At 42.9% G+C, this 15401-nt stretch overlaps 1 protein-coding gene and 1 long non-coding RNA gene across 3 annotated transcripts; both read left to right on the forward strand.

The window, feature by feature from the left end:
• The first annotated feature begins 49 nt into the window (after window positions 1-49).
• On the forward strand, window positions 50-1901 carry LOC129588867 (uncharacterized). Of its 2 annotated transcripts, none has more exons than XR_008690545.1 (5): window positions 50-128; window positions 255-369; window positions 934-960; window positions 1164-1264; window positions 1348-1901. It is a non-coding gene; the product is annotated as an uncharacterized LOC129588867 (long non-coding RNA). The 2 variants fall into 2 exon arrangements; XR_008690546.1 differs by having other exon boundaries at window positions 1365-1901.
• A 1420-nt stretch (window positions 1902-3321) lies between these two features.
• On the forward strand, window positions 3322-8663 carry LOC129588886 (uncharacterized). The gene is made up of 6 exons (XM_055483302.1): window positions 3322-3592; window positions 5071-5130; window positions 5242-5412; window positions 7713-7954; window positions 8235-8402; window positions 8643-8663. Exons 1-6 carry the CDS (start codon window positions 3460-3462, stop codon window positions 8661-8663), a joined length of 795 nt encoding a protein of 264 aa, XP_055339277.1. The 5' UTR covers window positions 3322-3459.
• The last annotated feature ends 6738 nt before the right edge of the window (window positions 8664-15401 follow it).

Genomic DNA, 15401 nt, shown 5'->3' on the forward strand with positions numbered 1-15401 from the left:
GCCAATAATAATTGTCGTCATTACTGGTACAGCGGTTTAATTTTTGACAGCGCTCTTCCTTCCCTGCCCGGTAGCTACTTGTCCAACGGTGACGTGCCCAACCTGTCCAACAACTGCCGCTACGACCAGTAAGTTTGTTAACGTAGCCATAAGCCGTAGGAGCGTTCGACGTCCGTCAATGATACGAGCAAAATTCCTGACATTAGCAAATTACATAATTCAGTAACTGAGTTTTAACCGGAGTTTTACTAAAGCAACTACGACGACCACCACGACAACACCAACAACGACTACAACAACAGCAGCATCTGAGACTTGCTTGGCGTCCGGATCCCGTTTGTGGCTGGAATACATTGGCTGGCCCTATATGTAAGTTCACATTATTCTGGTCGTTAATACGGTTCGCCACCTTAGGTTTCTGTTGTTCGTTTAAAATTTTAATAATCTTTTCTATATTTCTGGCAACCTACAGCAGTAAGGGTGGGTGTATGTGTGCAGTACTTGCTGTACTACCGCTGCCTACAGATAAAATCAGTAAAATTTTTACAACTGTAAAAGTATACGTATGTGAACGCAAGAAGCCGAAGCCACTCATTTTCTGTAAGGCTGTAAGGCTTATTTTCGCCGCTGTTTTTGACTCGGCGGAAATAGACTGTCAGCTCGTTACAGTAAGCACGACTACGCATCATACAGTGAAGTGCTGCAGCTTGCTCGCTGAATAGGTAGAAGCGTAACCGATTCAGTGTGGTAGTGGTTTGTGGACAGTGTCATTTCCTAACAACCGCGAAAAAGACTGTCCACAATCATAAGCGATACTGGTCACGTGTTCGTTCATGCTGATTGCACCGCCTGGTAGCACACTGATAGTGGGGACAGTCAACAACTTCCATGGATTTCCAAATAATTATTACCACAACACTGTTTATTTTGCAGATAACTCCTGTGGTGGATAACCTAATGGTAAGCCTTTTTTTGACACACAGTCCACTCCGGCTTAATGAATCGATATTCACGTACTGAATTTGCCAGCGGATTTGTATGACAGGCGTTTAGTTCAGCCGGTAACGCGAAAGTTTTGAACTATTTCACTACGTTTAACTCGATAGAATTTCGCGTCAACGACGCAGCTAACCATTCATCCATAATAAAGCTCCTTCCTGCAGACATGCGACCTAACGGCTTTGATAATCGAAAATGTCCCTACTGCCAAGACACCGGCGGAACCCCTTTTACAACTGCCATCACCACAGCGACCAGCACTGCGGTGAGAAAAAAGTACCAAGTCAGTCCAGTTGCCAGAACGAAGTGCAGAACCTGGCAATAATCCTGGATGTGTTCTTATTCTAGAGTGTTGTGTTGTATAGCTATTATCAAACCGTTGCCGTCTCATTCGATGCCATGGTCATTGCACCACCTGGATGAGTGTTCTCTCTCGGGAATAATCGGAAGGAATCAGTGCGATAAAAATGTCCCCGATATTGAAATACGCCACAAAGCGATCATCAAGTTGATTTCATCTCGGTCAAATAGAGCGATAACAATAGAGAAGCATAGCATTAAGGACTTTTTGTCAAAATATTTCAAAGGCTGTTTGTCGCTACGGAGTCCCGGGAGGGCTGTTTCAAAGTTGTTTGCTGTGTTATGAATACTGAGGTGCTACCTGAGCCCAGTACGTCCTTTAGTACTCTTCTAGTTTTCATACTTGGGTCACTTTTAATGTATGTCTTCATATTTGGGCCCGCGGTCGCTGGTACGACCGCACATGTGACGCACTACATGGCTGCCCGACAATCGTGTACACCTCCGCGTCTGCCGTCTGGTCATTGGTGCACTAGTTTCGATTCGAAAGTTGTATGAGCAGGCGTTTAGTTCAGCCGGTAACGGGAAAGTTTTGAACTATTTTACTGCGTTAAACTCGATAGAATTTCGCGTCAACGACGCAACTAACCATTCATCCATAATAAAGCTCCTTCTGGCAGATATGCGACCTAACGGCTTTGATAATCGAAAATGTCCCTACAGCCAAGACATTGTTTCGATTGTTTCCATAAAAATTGTATTCGAAACTTTCGAATACAATTTTTATGGAAACAAATTCAACACTGTATTCTCTACCGGTCACAAAGACTTATGCAAGTGCAATTTGTTGGTGCCTGGTAAGTTATCGCGCGCGTAAGTTTGCATGCGTTATTGCGGCATACAGCTTGAGTACCATTTTTTTAACCGCCGGATTAACGCAATTCCAACTGGCATATTGCTGAACAGGCTTCGCATGCCGCGCTGTGCGTACAGCTGTTAATCAATCGCTTCCTTGCGGCAGTCTGTTAAAAGGACTAGATTCTCGGTCCGGACGCAGCCGCTCTGTGTAATTCTGGAGCGGAAAAAATCAGTGAATAATTAAGAGTGTTATTAGTATGCCATACAGCCAATACAGAGTATGAATTATGCACACCAAGCAGACATCATCAGTCATAAAACGCAGGGAACGTTAAATATCGTTATATCATAGCCGTCCGCCTAACTTGTAAGTTAAACAGAGATCGTGGAGTGCGTGTACATGCACTGCCACGCACCCACATTGCTCGGTGTTGCATGTAGCCTATGCGGTGCTCAGCAGGGGAAAAAAATGGCAGGACCAGACAATATGCGGACAGACGGACCAATCGGTACAGTTTAGCTTCATATCATGGCTGCACACAGCGTCTCTGCTACCTGGGTGACGCTCCGAGCGGATTGAAAGAATTTAAGGTGACCATAAATTCCCGATATACTGTTCTAGAGCGACAAATCCACTCTTTTCTAAACAACCCGATGATCAACCAATTCGATTTCTCGAAGCGAAAATTTTAGTAACGAAACTCTTATTATTCATTTTAACTGTAAACATAAATTTTCTTTTTTCTAAACAATCCCGAGAATTACGGTTGCGGGATTTCAGACCCGCAACTAACTAGATAGGTTGCGCTTCTCTACAGTAGAAGAGGTTTTCGGGCGTTGTGTATTACGGCCGCGTATTTAACTGAATGTAACCCGTAATCAAGGTGATGAAATCTTAAAGTGCTTATTAATAACTCTCACGTGCGTGGCTGGGAGATGAATACACAGTACGGCAGTTTCTTACTGAATGGCTGACTGCTTATAAATATTACATACTCGGCACTGCAACGATGCAATTATCCCAGCACACCCTTTCCTCAATATTTGCTGTGCTGCAACACAGTCGCGGAAAATCGATAACGCTCGTGCATTGTAAAATGCGTTTACACAGACAGCAGTAAATAAAAGACCACGTCCAGCAATTATTTTCGGCTTTCAGTTTCTTGGCAACGTCAGACGTCTTTCTTAAATTTGTATGCATCGCCATTCCATCGATAACTTCTGTTTCCCTGCGAGTTTTCCTGATTCAAAAGCTGCGTCGCGTTGTGATCTTGTTCGGGTCTGTCGTTTTGGTTAAATAATATGAGTTTGGGAAAGCTGCCTGTACAAGCGTATCCGGCGAAGGAGCGAACATCAGGACGACGCATATCAGTCAACGACCTGTCGCACCCTAGGTCATTGGGATCGGGCCTTCCGGGGCATCGCGTACAGTCTGGTAAGGGCGTCGTGAACTGGAATTATGCTGTTAGGCAAGTCCACCCTCGAAAGGGGTAGGGTGGTCCCAAAGGAAGCAAACGAGACACTGGCTAAGAAAACGCAAACGAGACACTGGCTAAGAAAACGAGCTGACGTCGGACGCAAAAAAACGTAGGCCGCACAGAAATAGTGTTACTGACGCGGGTGAATGTTTCTAAGCGGTTCACCGTGCATGTTTTCTAAGCGGTTCTCTGTCCTGACTAGCTTACCATGAGCGCAGCATGGCTGCCAGCATGACTGTGCGCATTTCTCGGAAGCTGTGCGGTCTGATAGCAGCCCTATTTACTGGAACGTTTCGTACGAATGGAAGAACGGAACGACAGAAGAACGTAAACTTAACTCATGATAAGAAGCTTCTTGGCCTGGTGATCTGGTGTTTCTCGATTTCGGTAATCGTAATCATAGTGGTGCTTTCGTGACCTCGCATCCTTTTCAACGTGAACAGCTATCTGATCCCTGGAAGCGCTGTACATATAAGCAGTTTCAGTTGAGGTCAGTTAAAAGCGAGCGGAAAATCTCATAAGAAAGTGTAGCGAAGTGTTTTTTTGAGCTACTCGTATGTGTTTTTCTTAGAATTCTGTTCATTGTTCAAAATGGTGCGCGTCCGGGTGCCCTCCCTAATTCAGGCATGCTGACGGTAGGCGAGACTGGAAAGTGTCTTTTGCTGCAGAAGAGTTTCTGATTAATGGTTGCTGGCCGAAAGCGCCACATCAATCATGTTATCGGAATCCAGCAGAAGGGCGGATGCCACGTAACCGTTTCTTCAAATCGTCATCAGCGTTACTGCCTGCGGCACTTTAGAAGCTTCTACCTTTCCGCGCCAGCCGTTCGGTCGGATCCCGTAGCGGCAGTCCTTAACCTTGCAATAACTATAATTAAGTATTCCTAGCAATTTTGCTGTTAGTGAGCAGAGGGTGTTTAATCGCATACGGCCAAAACACTTATTTGTGACTTCAATAGTTTTGTGCAAAAATTGACATTAAAACAGCCAGGCGTATTAAAAATTACGAAAAATGCGCTTAAGAGTTGAACGGGCGTTAATTTAGGAACAAAATTCGTAAGCGCTTGACGATAGTAAAGAAAGTAAGAAACCATAGGACACAATAATTTTTTTTGAACTTACAACCCTAGAGGCATAAGACATCCTTATTTTGGGATAACGTGTAGACATTGTGGAATCAATGGATTGCCGCACCTGGTCAGACAGAACTGTTAGCGCAGTTTTGCTGAAAGGTTGATGCGGATCCGTAACCATCAACTCGTTTACCTTTCTGCCGGTGACGAGTGCCTTCTCAATCGCGCCTGCGCGAACAGTTACAACAGCCAAAAGTTACCATTGTTCTGCCAAAGGCGTCATTTGCACGAACTTGGCAGAATATCGTGTACTATCATATTCTGAATGTTAATGACAGTCCGCGTAACGCGTTTGCTTTCTAGTAATATGCTTCGCATCCGCCCAAGCCGAATCACAGCGTCCATATCCGTACTCACCTTCAGGTAACTGACCGAAGATCAATTTTGTTCGGTTAAGATGTTATCCTTGCAATAACACAGCAACAACATAGCAGCATTGATTACTGGCAATAGCTGCTGCTGTTTTGGCTCCAGTCACTGCTGCAGCTGCGCGACCACTGACGTCGGGGAGTATCGCTTCACGCCGTGCCGGGTTTCCTTTGGTGCGTTCCCGCGAAATAACCAGTGAGGGTGATCATTTGGAGACGGGGCGATTCACAACGAGCAAGGTGTTGCAGCGCTCCAAACAGCTCATGCGTCCGTGTGGTACGAATGTGAAAAATCGATTGTACAAGCTTGTCCGGTAATTTCTGTCGTAAAGGTACAGAAAGCACATATTTAGCGCAAAGTCTGCGCTATAGCGATTGCCACTACACTACGTTTGGCGTAACACGCAAATTTGTGTATTTCGCAGTTTTGAACCGGCAGAAATTACCGGACAAGCTTGTACAAAGACGGAGACGTGGAATAAGCACTAATCAGTATTTGCAAAATACATGAACGAGTTACATCGACGGAGTGGACCGTTAAGTGTATTTGCTGGCAGTAACAGTAAGTTAACCGGCACACCGACGATTTGCTGACGGTCATCTTGCTGACCGACAACTTGCTGACGACTATTTGCTGACTGACAAAAATGTTGACCCGACAGTTAGTTGAAACAACAAATCGCTGAACGACATTTTGCTGAACGACAGTTCGCTGACACAGACGATTTGCTGACGACATTTTGCTGACTGACAGAATGTTTACCCGACCATTTGCTTACTTAACTAAATTGTTGACCGACATTTTACTGACGGACGTTTTATAAAAATACCGAAAACTCGCTGACCACAAATTTATTCTGTTACCCATCAAATCCTTGTGAAACACAATTCTTTATCACGCGTTTTTTTTTCAAAACTTCACCTAAACACGTTTTGAGAACATTTAAAGAAACAAAAGTTCATTAAAAATTCCGCTCTTTCAACGGAACCCTCAATTTGGGGGATTATGATCGGATAACACAACCACTTCTCCTGCTCTTCACAGCTACCGGCTTATGCAGCAATCTGATAATTCCAGTCGTCCATTTCTCCTTTTTTCTACTAGCGCGCACGAGTGAATTTCATAAGACATCTTTGAAACCAACGAAAACTAAGAAACCTAAGAAATCTAAGAAGCCTAAGAAACCTAAGAAACATAAGAAACCTAAGAAACCTGAACAACCTAAGAAACCTAAAAATAACCTAAGAGTAACCTCAGAAACATAAGAAACTTAAAAACCTAAGAAACCTAAAAAAATTGAAAACCTAAAAATAACCTAAGAGTAACCTAAGAAACCTAAGAAACCTAAATAAACCAAGAAACCTAAAAAAAACCTAAGAAACCAAAGAAAATTAAAAACTTAAGAAACCTTAGAAACCTTAGAAACCTAAGAAACCGGTTATTATTATTAAAACATTTTTAACAGTTATTAATAAATAATTTATATTTGCTGAGACAATAACATACTCGTGAACTTAATACGGGGTAAAAAAAAGGCAAAACGTTATATTTCAATCATAATTGTCACAGTATTGCTCCCTTTTTATGAAACCAACGAAGATTCTAGTTTTCGCGTAAATATCGCTATGTGCGTTGAACTAGTCAGCAAATCATCGGTCAGCAAGTTTTCGTCTTCTACAAGGGGTCGGTCAGCGAATTGTCGATTACCGAACTTTCGCTGACCGACAAGTAAGCTGTCGTTCAGCAAATTAATTTCAGCAAAATGTCGGTCAGCCAGTTTGTAAAAAAACGAACTGTCGGTCAGCGATTTGTCAGTCAGCAAGTTGTGGCAGTCAGCAACAAGTCGGTCATCAAATTGTCGGTCAGCGAAATGAAGGTCATAGAGTTGTCGTGCTACCAAATTAACCACGTTGGCAAAAATTAATAGAAAAAAAAATAAAACAGAGCATGAACAAATATCAGGTAATTTGCTTTGTACATGCTAATTTTTATTAAAGGTAGGTTTATACAATGTACGACAAAAAGAGGTTGAACCGATCAGTCGGTCCGCGCCACTCCGCGGTTCAAAATAACCTCGCAACGACATGCCACCACTAAACCTTGGACGCTTACTCACTACTTTCAGACGCTCGCGCTCCGTGAATATCAAAGTGCAGCTATACTAGTTGCATATCAAAAGGTGTAGAAAAAAATTTTAAACTTTTTGATACTAAACCTGTGGCTGTTTATGGCGAACAGCACAAATTCTAGCCATTTTGCTTTCTCGTAGACTTAAGCATAGATTGCAAGCCAAACGGTTATGCGCGTTGCGAGGTTGTTCTGAACCGCGGACCGACTGATCGGTTCAACCTCTTTTTGTCGTACATTGTACTTGATTATAAATACTTGTTACTTTACATACTTGTTACTTGATACACACTTGTTACTTGATACATACTTGTTACCTGATACATACTTGTTACTGAATATTTCTCAATGTTAAATTTAAGTGATTTTGAAGTCTTATAACGGAAGTTTATGCTTTCCGTTGCGTTCAGGGTTTTCACACCGTTTTTTAATAATCCCACGTGTCGTAGCTCTCTTCGGTACCCGTCGGGATGCCGTGGAGATTCTAGAGTCAAAGCTGCCCAGCCGTTTCGTCCATTCTCTGCACTGTCCATCTACCACTGACACATATTGGAAGGTGGTTGAAGCGAGGAATAGCGCGCTGGAGAAGGTGATTGCTGGGGTAACGACGGCGTACGAAGCCGCCTACGGCGACCAAATTGCGGCTTTCTCCATGTTCATGATTTCGGCGCTGCGGGACGGTCTCGTGCCGGTTAGTTTCTTTCCAAATGTGCAAATAGGTCTCATCAAACATTACCAATTGAATTTACTAGGATTAAATTAACACTGGAGGTACTCTGCGTATTATTCACAGTGCTCTTTATAATGCCGCCGCGCCGGTATTCAAATCCACTAAGCGTGCGCGTACTAACGCAAGCGACTGCTTGGTGTAAAACATCGTTGAGAAAAACTGAAAATAGTTTGAGAATATGTTTTATACCGCGTGCAATGTGCTTTTTTCATCTGTTTACTAAGCATGTCAAATGATACAGCATCAGCCGCAAGCCACACCGTCGCACTGGATCAAGCTGCTCGCAATTTATATGCAACAGACAGTTCAACGTTTCTACATGTTCGCATCGCTACTGTTTGGTTTTGACGAGCTATCGCCGGACGATCAGCGGACCTTATTGGTGGAAAAGCACTTAATAAGCTGCTTGGTTGGCAATTCACCGGTGTTGCCGGTTCTTCGCTCACTTATTGCATGCCGCATGGATTTTATGTTTTGCAGGTGCACAGTGCAAATTACTTTCACAAGGGAGAATATTATAGTTTGCTTCCTGGTACCGACCAGCTGCATTTTTCCAAATACGTTCTGGAATCGCTGGAGTTCGATCCGGATTTCTTGCGTTTCGGGGATTCGTTCTATGCGTCATTTAACAGCATTGGTTTGACCTTAGTGGAGATTTACCTGCTGTTAGCCGCGGCTGTTTTCTATCCTGGTAAATTAAAGCGCCGAGCAGCATCTTTTAGTTGATAGATGGTATTAATATTAGAATAAGTTATTTCGCGCTATACATAATATTATTTACGAAACCGAAAGTGCAACCATAAAATTAGTTTTCAACATCGCGTTGTGTAATTTAAAATTTTTCAAAAACTGGTAAATAATTAATTTTTGACATTTTCTCAACATTTTGTGGCTTCGCTTGTTCGATTTGCAGTAATCACGAAAGCGACAAATAAAACATTGATGGGACAGCTCCACGCGCTGTACATGGACGCGTTGTATTATTCCATCGGAAAACGCTTGAATGTCGCCGACCGCGGTCAGATATACGCGAAAGTGCAGAAGATTATCAACCGATTCCCGCTGATCGACATCATCTCTGTCAACTACCTTCAAAGCGTCAATATGAATATTTCACCGGTGCGATCGCGTTCACTAGGCTTTAAAGATTGCTGTTTAAGGTAAGCTGCTGCCAGAAACGTAGAACGTGTTTTCGGTAAACTACCATGATGCTGATAAATCACGATAACTTAGGCAGTGACATTAATGTTCTATGTTTGATAAGGAATAGTAACTTCAGCACTCTCGCGTCAACACTTATTACAAATGTATGCATGCTGTACATTACGCCAGACATTACCAACAAGTTTTTTCAGGTATTAACTCTTACGTCATTCTACAAATACGCTGTAGAGAGAGATCTCTATGCCGGAATTCTTCCCTACCTCGCTGTTTTTTAAGAGCTGTTCATACCGTTTGGTTGTAACATTTTTGCATTGATCCCTCGTTTGCACAGTTCTAGAGTAAGCACCGTGGGAGTCCACACTGGAGCACGAAGTACACGGTCACCTGCGAAATCTACCACTCGTGCAAGTGGGAAAGGTTCAAACGCTTGAGACTGTAAACCTACATCGGCCCGCTGCACCGCGGTGGTCACCTTAAAGATGTCCGCGGGAGGAAAATGGACATTCGTAGGCCGTATACATCAGTGCATCTGTGCAGTCGAACAGCGCTCATTACACCCGGCAATCCAACCTGCTGCATTCTGTTACTTTTCTGCATTTTTTCGAAGATAGCACATAGATTTCTTTTGTCTTGCGTTATTTTTAAGCATTTTACTTAGAAGTGCTGCTCCCGCTTTTGGATTTATTGAATTTTCGATTGCTTATGCCCACTGCCTAGAGAAAAGATTTTCTTCATTACTGCACGTTTGTTTTAATGGGTCTGTCGTGTTTAGAATGTGTGTAGCAAATTTATTATCTTAAAAATCTTTTACCGTTAAGTTTAAGTTTACTCATTGAACAGACAAACCCTTAAGACACTTTCAGTGTGGCCATAGTTAGTAGACGAAGAATTAAAAAACGACAAGGCAATTATATTGCACAAGTTAAACAACAAAAATCGTTATATTTTACAGGAATTCTTAATTTTAAGCAAAAGCAGCCAATATAGACAGGTGAATTTTAGCAAAACCACAGCTAAAAATATTACCTGCTGGAACTATCTGCATATATTTTCTGCAGCCGGTGAGCTGGACCTGGATTTATATATTTTCTGTTGGACTATATATCTTCTGGTGGATATGCAGAGTATATGGCAGCATATATTTTCTGCTTGACCCTGCTCGTGAGCGGTGATGAGGAAGTTACACTTAGAAAAATCTAGGATCCACACAGCTGGGGAATAATACGTAATATTATTACTAATATATACGTGTGCAGAGTTGCAATGAACACTATTGTGATTGCGAAGTTAATACTGATTTCCATAATCGGTATTTCACGATCGGCGGTTTGTATTGTTTCTTTTTTTCCGGTAAATTTCCGGACTCTGTCCGGCATCAGATTTATTAACCTGTTAAGAGCCCCTTCAGGCCCAGTAATCGATGCGTCTGACAACGGAAAGGGCATCGTGGCTTGCTTGCCATGAATGTGTCCGCGGAAAATGTCGTTTGGATGAAGTTTCCATCATTTGTGCCTGCATGCCTGCGTCGGCGGTGTCTTGCATATTCGCCTCTTCAGGGAGTGTTTGATTGAAGTGCAGTGATGCGATGCGCGCAAAATGATTGTAAGGGAATTGACTGATGATCCTCAAAGCCGGTAGCATACCAGTTCGACGAGGTTAATCATTACCATGCAGAATGTGCAGAAATTGTCGAGGTGTCACCGGCAACTGTGGAGAAAAATAGCAATTTTGTCCTGTATAAAAACCCCACTGCGTTAATTTCACCCTCATCATCTTTCTTTGGATTTTGTATTCGGCTCACAAATCTGCTCAATTTTCTTTGACTTAAATCATGTGAGAATTCTGTGAAGCGCCTTTTTAGCACCTTTGAAACAGCTTAGTATCGGCGAAAACCAGCAGATCGCCTTTCAGAAGAGTTGTATAAGAAACATCCAGAGCAGTTTTCCTTGATGTTATTAACATTTCTACATCTGTCGGTTGGAGGAGAACACCTAGCTATCACGATACGTTACCGCAGTTAAACTTTACAGGTACAGTGTACATACAAATATTACCGATCGTAAGTATCTCCGGCATTTAGCATTTGCAAATAGTTGCATTACTTAAATTATGAAAATGCCAGGCAGCGTGTTCTCATGTGGAGTTAACGCAAATTTTATTATTCAAATTAGCAAGAACTAAATATAATGTGTTGGTCACGTTATATATACTAGAGTAGCTGGATGATAACCTTGGTAATGATTCGTGATGGTTATAAATCCCGGGATTAGATACGCAGTTTTGTACAAGTCAGTCTTGTATAATTTCCTACGTAAAATTGCGGGTGCTGCAATGTTTTCGCTTAAAACATTAGCTGTTACACTTCATTCAATGCGCTCTGCAGTTTCATAATCCCTCGCTACACTGGCTTCTTTCCTGCCACCACGATCTGGCGGTAAGGGTTACTTTTCAGTTTTTTTACATCGCAGATTTTTCCGGTTACATAGATCTGCATTTCCTGCGCACCAGAAATGCTAATGCATTTAGGCACGCAGACAATACGGGGCGTGGCGCGTCGAATGCCCGCAGTATGAAAACTGGATTAGCTGGTGAAACTTGTACGGCTCGATCGAGGGGCACTACACAGTTTGCGTACGCTGCGTGGTGATGCTTTCTCGTACACAAACTCGGTGGTGAAACTTGATCGAGCCGAATCAGAATCCATTCTTGCATTAAAAGGGAATTACGGCACAGGATTGTGGTTAGTGGCTAATCTCAGGTTACAAAATCAGTACTATAACGAGCGACTTACCATATCACCCACGCACCATTTCGCAACGTCGTAACGGGATTTACCAAAAACGAAGTAAATTGCCTAACCACGCTCTCACGAGTCACGGCATTTGGAAACGTGCGGCTGCTTTTCAAGAAAGCAAGCATTAAAGGTAGTGGCCCGGTACATGGCATCCAAACTGGGATACATACACTAAAACTTGCGCTTTCTCGCACTCCAAATCACTTTAGAATGACATAAAGTATAACAAAAAGTTAAATGATTTGAATACATTGTTCTGAAAACCGTTTAACTGCGCAACATCCGGTTGCCGAGATGTAGTGCAACAAAACGGGCGATAAGTTTAAATGCATTGTCGTGCACCAAAAGCCTGGTTATTACCCGATCTTCTTGAAACTTTGCTGTAAAAGACACATGACCATAAAGTCGAAAGTGAACCAACTTCAGATTCATAGCATTTTCCCATAATTTAAAATTAATTTTAAAAATTTTGAAATTCATTTTAAAATCGGAAAATAATGCTGTGAGACTTGGCCCATTTTCGCTTTTCCCACTTTCACCCCACCCCCACCTTCACAGTTTAATTCCCAACCCAGCCCAACTCCGGCTACTCAAATTTTCAGCCCATCTCACCTTTTGGACCTCATCTTCATCCCCATTTTTTACAGGCTCAGCGCCGTTAATTTTGCAAGTTTTCCGTATAGCATAGAGTTGCCGGGCGAAACAAATGTTGGTTCCCAAGAAAATATGTTCACTTATTGATAAAATCCGCGCGGAGCGCGGAAAATTTTTTGTTTTTGGAGCTCGAATGGCGCATTTTTACATGCTCCTAGCCTGAAAAACAGATGAAAATATCAACATTTTTTATTTTTATTTGTTTTCTGGATCCCACCCCATCTTCTAACAATCCCAGCCCATCTCACCTCGTCTGCGGCTCTTTCCCACCTCATCCTCATTTCCACCTAAAAGGTGAGATGGGCTGGGAAAAATGGGGAAAATTTTCACCTCACCCAAAAGATGGGCCAAGTCTGCAGTGAGTGTGAACCGGAAATTAGTTCACTTTCGACTTTATGGCCATGTGTCTTTTATAGGAAATTTTTAAGAAGATCATGTAATAGCCAGACTTGTGGTACACAACAATGCATTTAAACTTTTCACCCATTTGTTGCGCCATGTCTCCGCAACCAAATGTTGCGCGCGCAAATGGTTTTCAGAACAATGTATACAGATCTTTTAGCATTAAAATGACTTAAAGCATTACAAAAAAGTGATTTGGAGTGCGCGACCTTGCGCGACCGTACTTCCTACCTTGCAGTAATAATGAAATTCATCCTTAGAGATATTGAAGTTTTGTTTAACTGTCATTTTGCAGGTATTCAAAGTACTGAAGGTACTCAAAATTGAGAAAATACAATTCCTGATGTCCGAGACTTTTCAGCCTGTAAATTTCCGATTTTCTTGGTGTTTGAGCCTGGCAGTGTACCTTTCACATTCGAAGCAGCAAAACGTGTCAAGCTGACGTGCCTTCGGAGATGTCGCGCTTAAACAGTGGCTTCCGGTGCATTGAGCGTAATTCAGTTTTGTCTAAATATATATTGCACGAAAGGAAGCGATGTGCTACCATTTTCCTTTCACATTCATTAGAGGTTTGCGCTGTGCTCGTTCGTTCTTCCGTCTGGGAGAACCACCGTAATTTGCCAAAATCCTTATAGCTGACATTTAATATATTTCTAATAAAGCTGGTAGGCTGACTGTTCAGAGAAGCAGTGCTTCCATTTCCTGAGCGAAGCTGCAATCTCTTTACATTGCACTGATTGCAGCACTCAGGGTTTTCTCGTGTGGCTACTCGTTGTGATGTACCCGGTGTGCGTTAGCTTATCTAGACGGTATCGCTTATCTTTATTGTTCGATTATTTTTTAACAGGTTCGCTTTTAACAGAATTCCTGCCGCTGCTTTCGTGCCTGGGCCAACGTAATCCACTGAAAAATAAAAGTCACCACGAGGTTGAGTTCTCTATCATGAGAACTTTGGAGGATGTTAAAAATGTCTCGGCTAACAGTACAACCCGAACGGGCACCGATGTAATAAGCCTTTCGGAATTAATTAAATTTTCCTCTCCAACACTTAGCGCGGTTCTCGGAATTCGGATAACTGTTGCTGTGCTGTCGTTTCTACTCAATGTTGCCCTGTTGAGTATACACATTATCAAGCCAGCGTATATCAATAATTTCACGATGTACCTCCTATTCCTGTACGTCTCCAACACCGTGTATTTGGCCGGTGCGTCGCCGATTATGTTTCTGGGTGATGCCTACGGCATTTCCATCCGTTCCTTTGGCGTGCCCATCTGCGTGTGTTTTGCAAATTTTCACTGGGTGATCAGTGTCCTTCCGGTTATGGGGCACGTGTGGATTGCCTTGAATCGGCTATGGGCTCTAGAATTTCCCATTAATTACCATCGGTATCATTCAAAAAAAGTGGCCGGTTTAATTTGCCTGGCTACAACGCTGGTCGTACACTTGTACAAGCTGCCTCTACTGCTCCTGTTTAAACCGCTGCCCTATCAGCTCGCGCCGGATGCATCCCCATGGTGCGGCAATCCCCAACTCCCGTTTTTACGGTGGGCCCCTGTCGATACCTGCTTAACGCGTTTCGGACCGCCGCTGCTGATCACGGCAGCGTACGCCAGGCTGCTGGTTAAACGGTTCGCGAAGCGACGGCGATCCAGATTGAATCCTGCGGAAATTAACATGAAAGCTTGTAGTCGCGCCGGCTCCGATAGCGACGTTACGCAGGGCATACCACGGACGGCCGAGCGGAGCGTCGTTAGGCCTTTCTGGATTCTGAACCTTACCATTTTTAGCGTCGTTATTTGCTGGTTACCATTGGATATTATCTCCATCTGCCACATGGTGCTGCATCGGAAGCCGCCGATGGGTTTTTTCACAGCGGCACAATACTGTCATACACTGTACACGCTGCAGATGTTGTTCGATCCTCTTATGTGGGCTATTAGTTTGCGGCCAGCAAGGCAAAGGCGATGAATGGCGGTCTAGTTTCTAGATTCGCAAATGGAATTTGCTTCGATTTTGCTTTCCGGAATTTTGGTACCATTGGTACTTCAAGTATCCATGTTAACCTACCCGCATTGGATATGTGTTTTTTGCTGTCATCAGTAAAAGCGGTGCTGCACTGGCATTTCAACCTCTGTGAATGGAGATTTGAAAAGGCAGAGCTGGTTGTCTGTAGTTAACTACAGTGCACAGTGTAAAGATGACAAGATCCGAAATGATACCCTTCAAATTCAACATTTCGCTGCAAATCAAATCAGAAAAGTGCACCGCTGTTGGCTTGAACTAAAAGACCGAAGCGAAGGTGGAAAACAAGTATAATAAGCTGTTTTGCTGAGTTTAATTTAAAACTGCTACAAAAATACATTTTTTATGTAGAAATGATTTTTTTGTTGTTTC

The sequence above is a fragment of the Paramacrobiotus metropolitanus genome, unplaced genomic scaffold (assembly GCF_019649055.1).
Source record: "Paramacrobiotus metropolitanus isolate TYO unplaced genomic scaffold, Prichtersi_v1.0 Parri_scaffold0000032, whole genome shotgun sequence".
Lineage (NCBI taxonomy): Eukaryota > Metazoa > Tardigrada > Eutardigrada > Parachela > Macrobiotidae > Paramacrobiotus > Paramacrobiotus metropolitanus.

What these genes read in the sequence shown, in the direction of transcription:
- LOC129588886 (XM_055483302.1), top strand. Translation starts at nt 3,460, where the DNA reads ATGAGTTTGGGAAAGCTGCCTGTACAAGCGTATCCGGCGAAGGAGCGA. An exon ending in GGGGCATCGCGTACAGTCTG is followed by an intron (nt 3,593 to 5,070) that starts GTAAGGGCGTCG and finishes TTTGCTTTCTAG; the next exon opens with TAATATGCTTCGCATCCGCC. An exon ending in ATATCCGTACTCACCTTCAG is followed by an intron (nt 5,131 to 5,241) that starts GTAACTGACCGA and finishes TTTTGGCTCCAG; the next exon opens with TCACTGCTGCAGCTGCGCGA.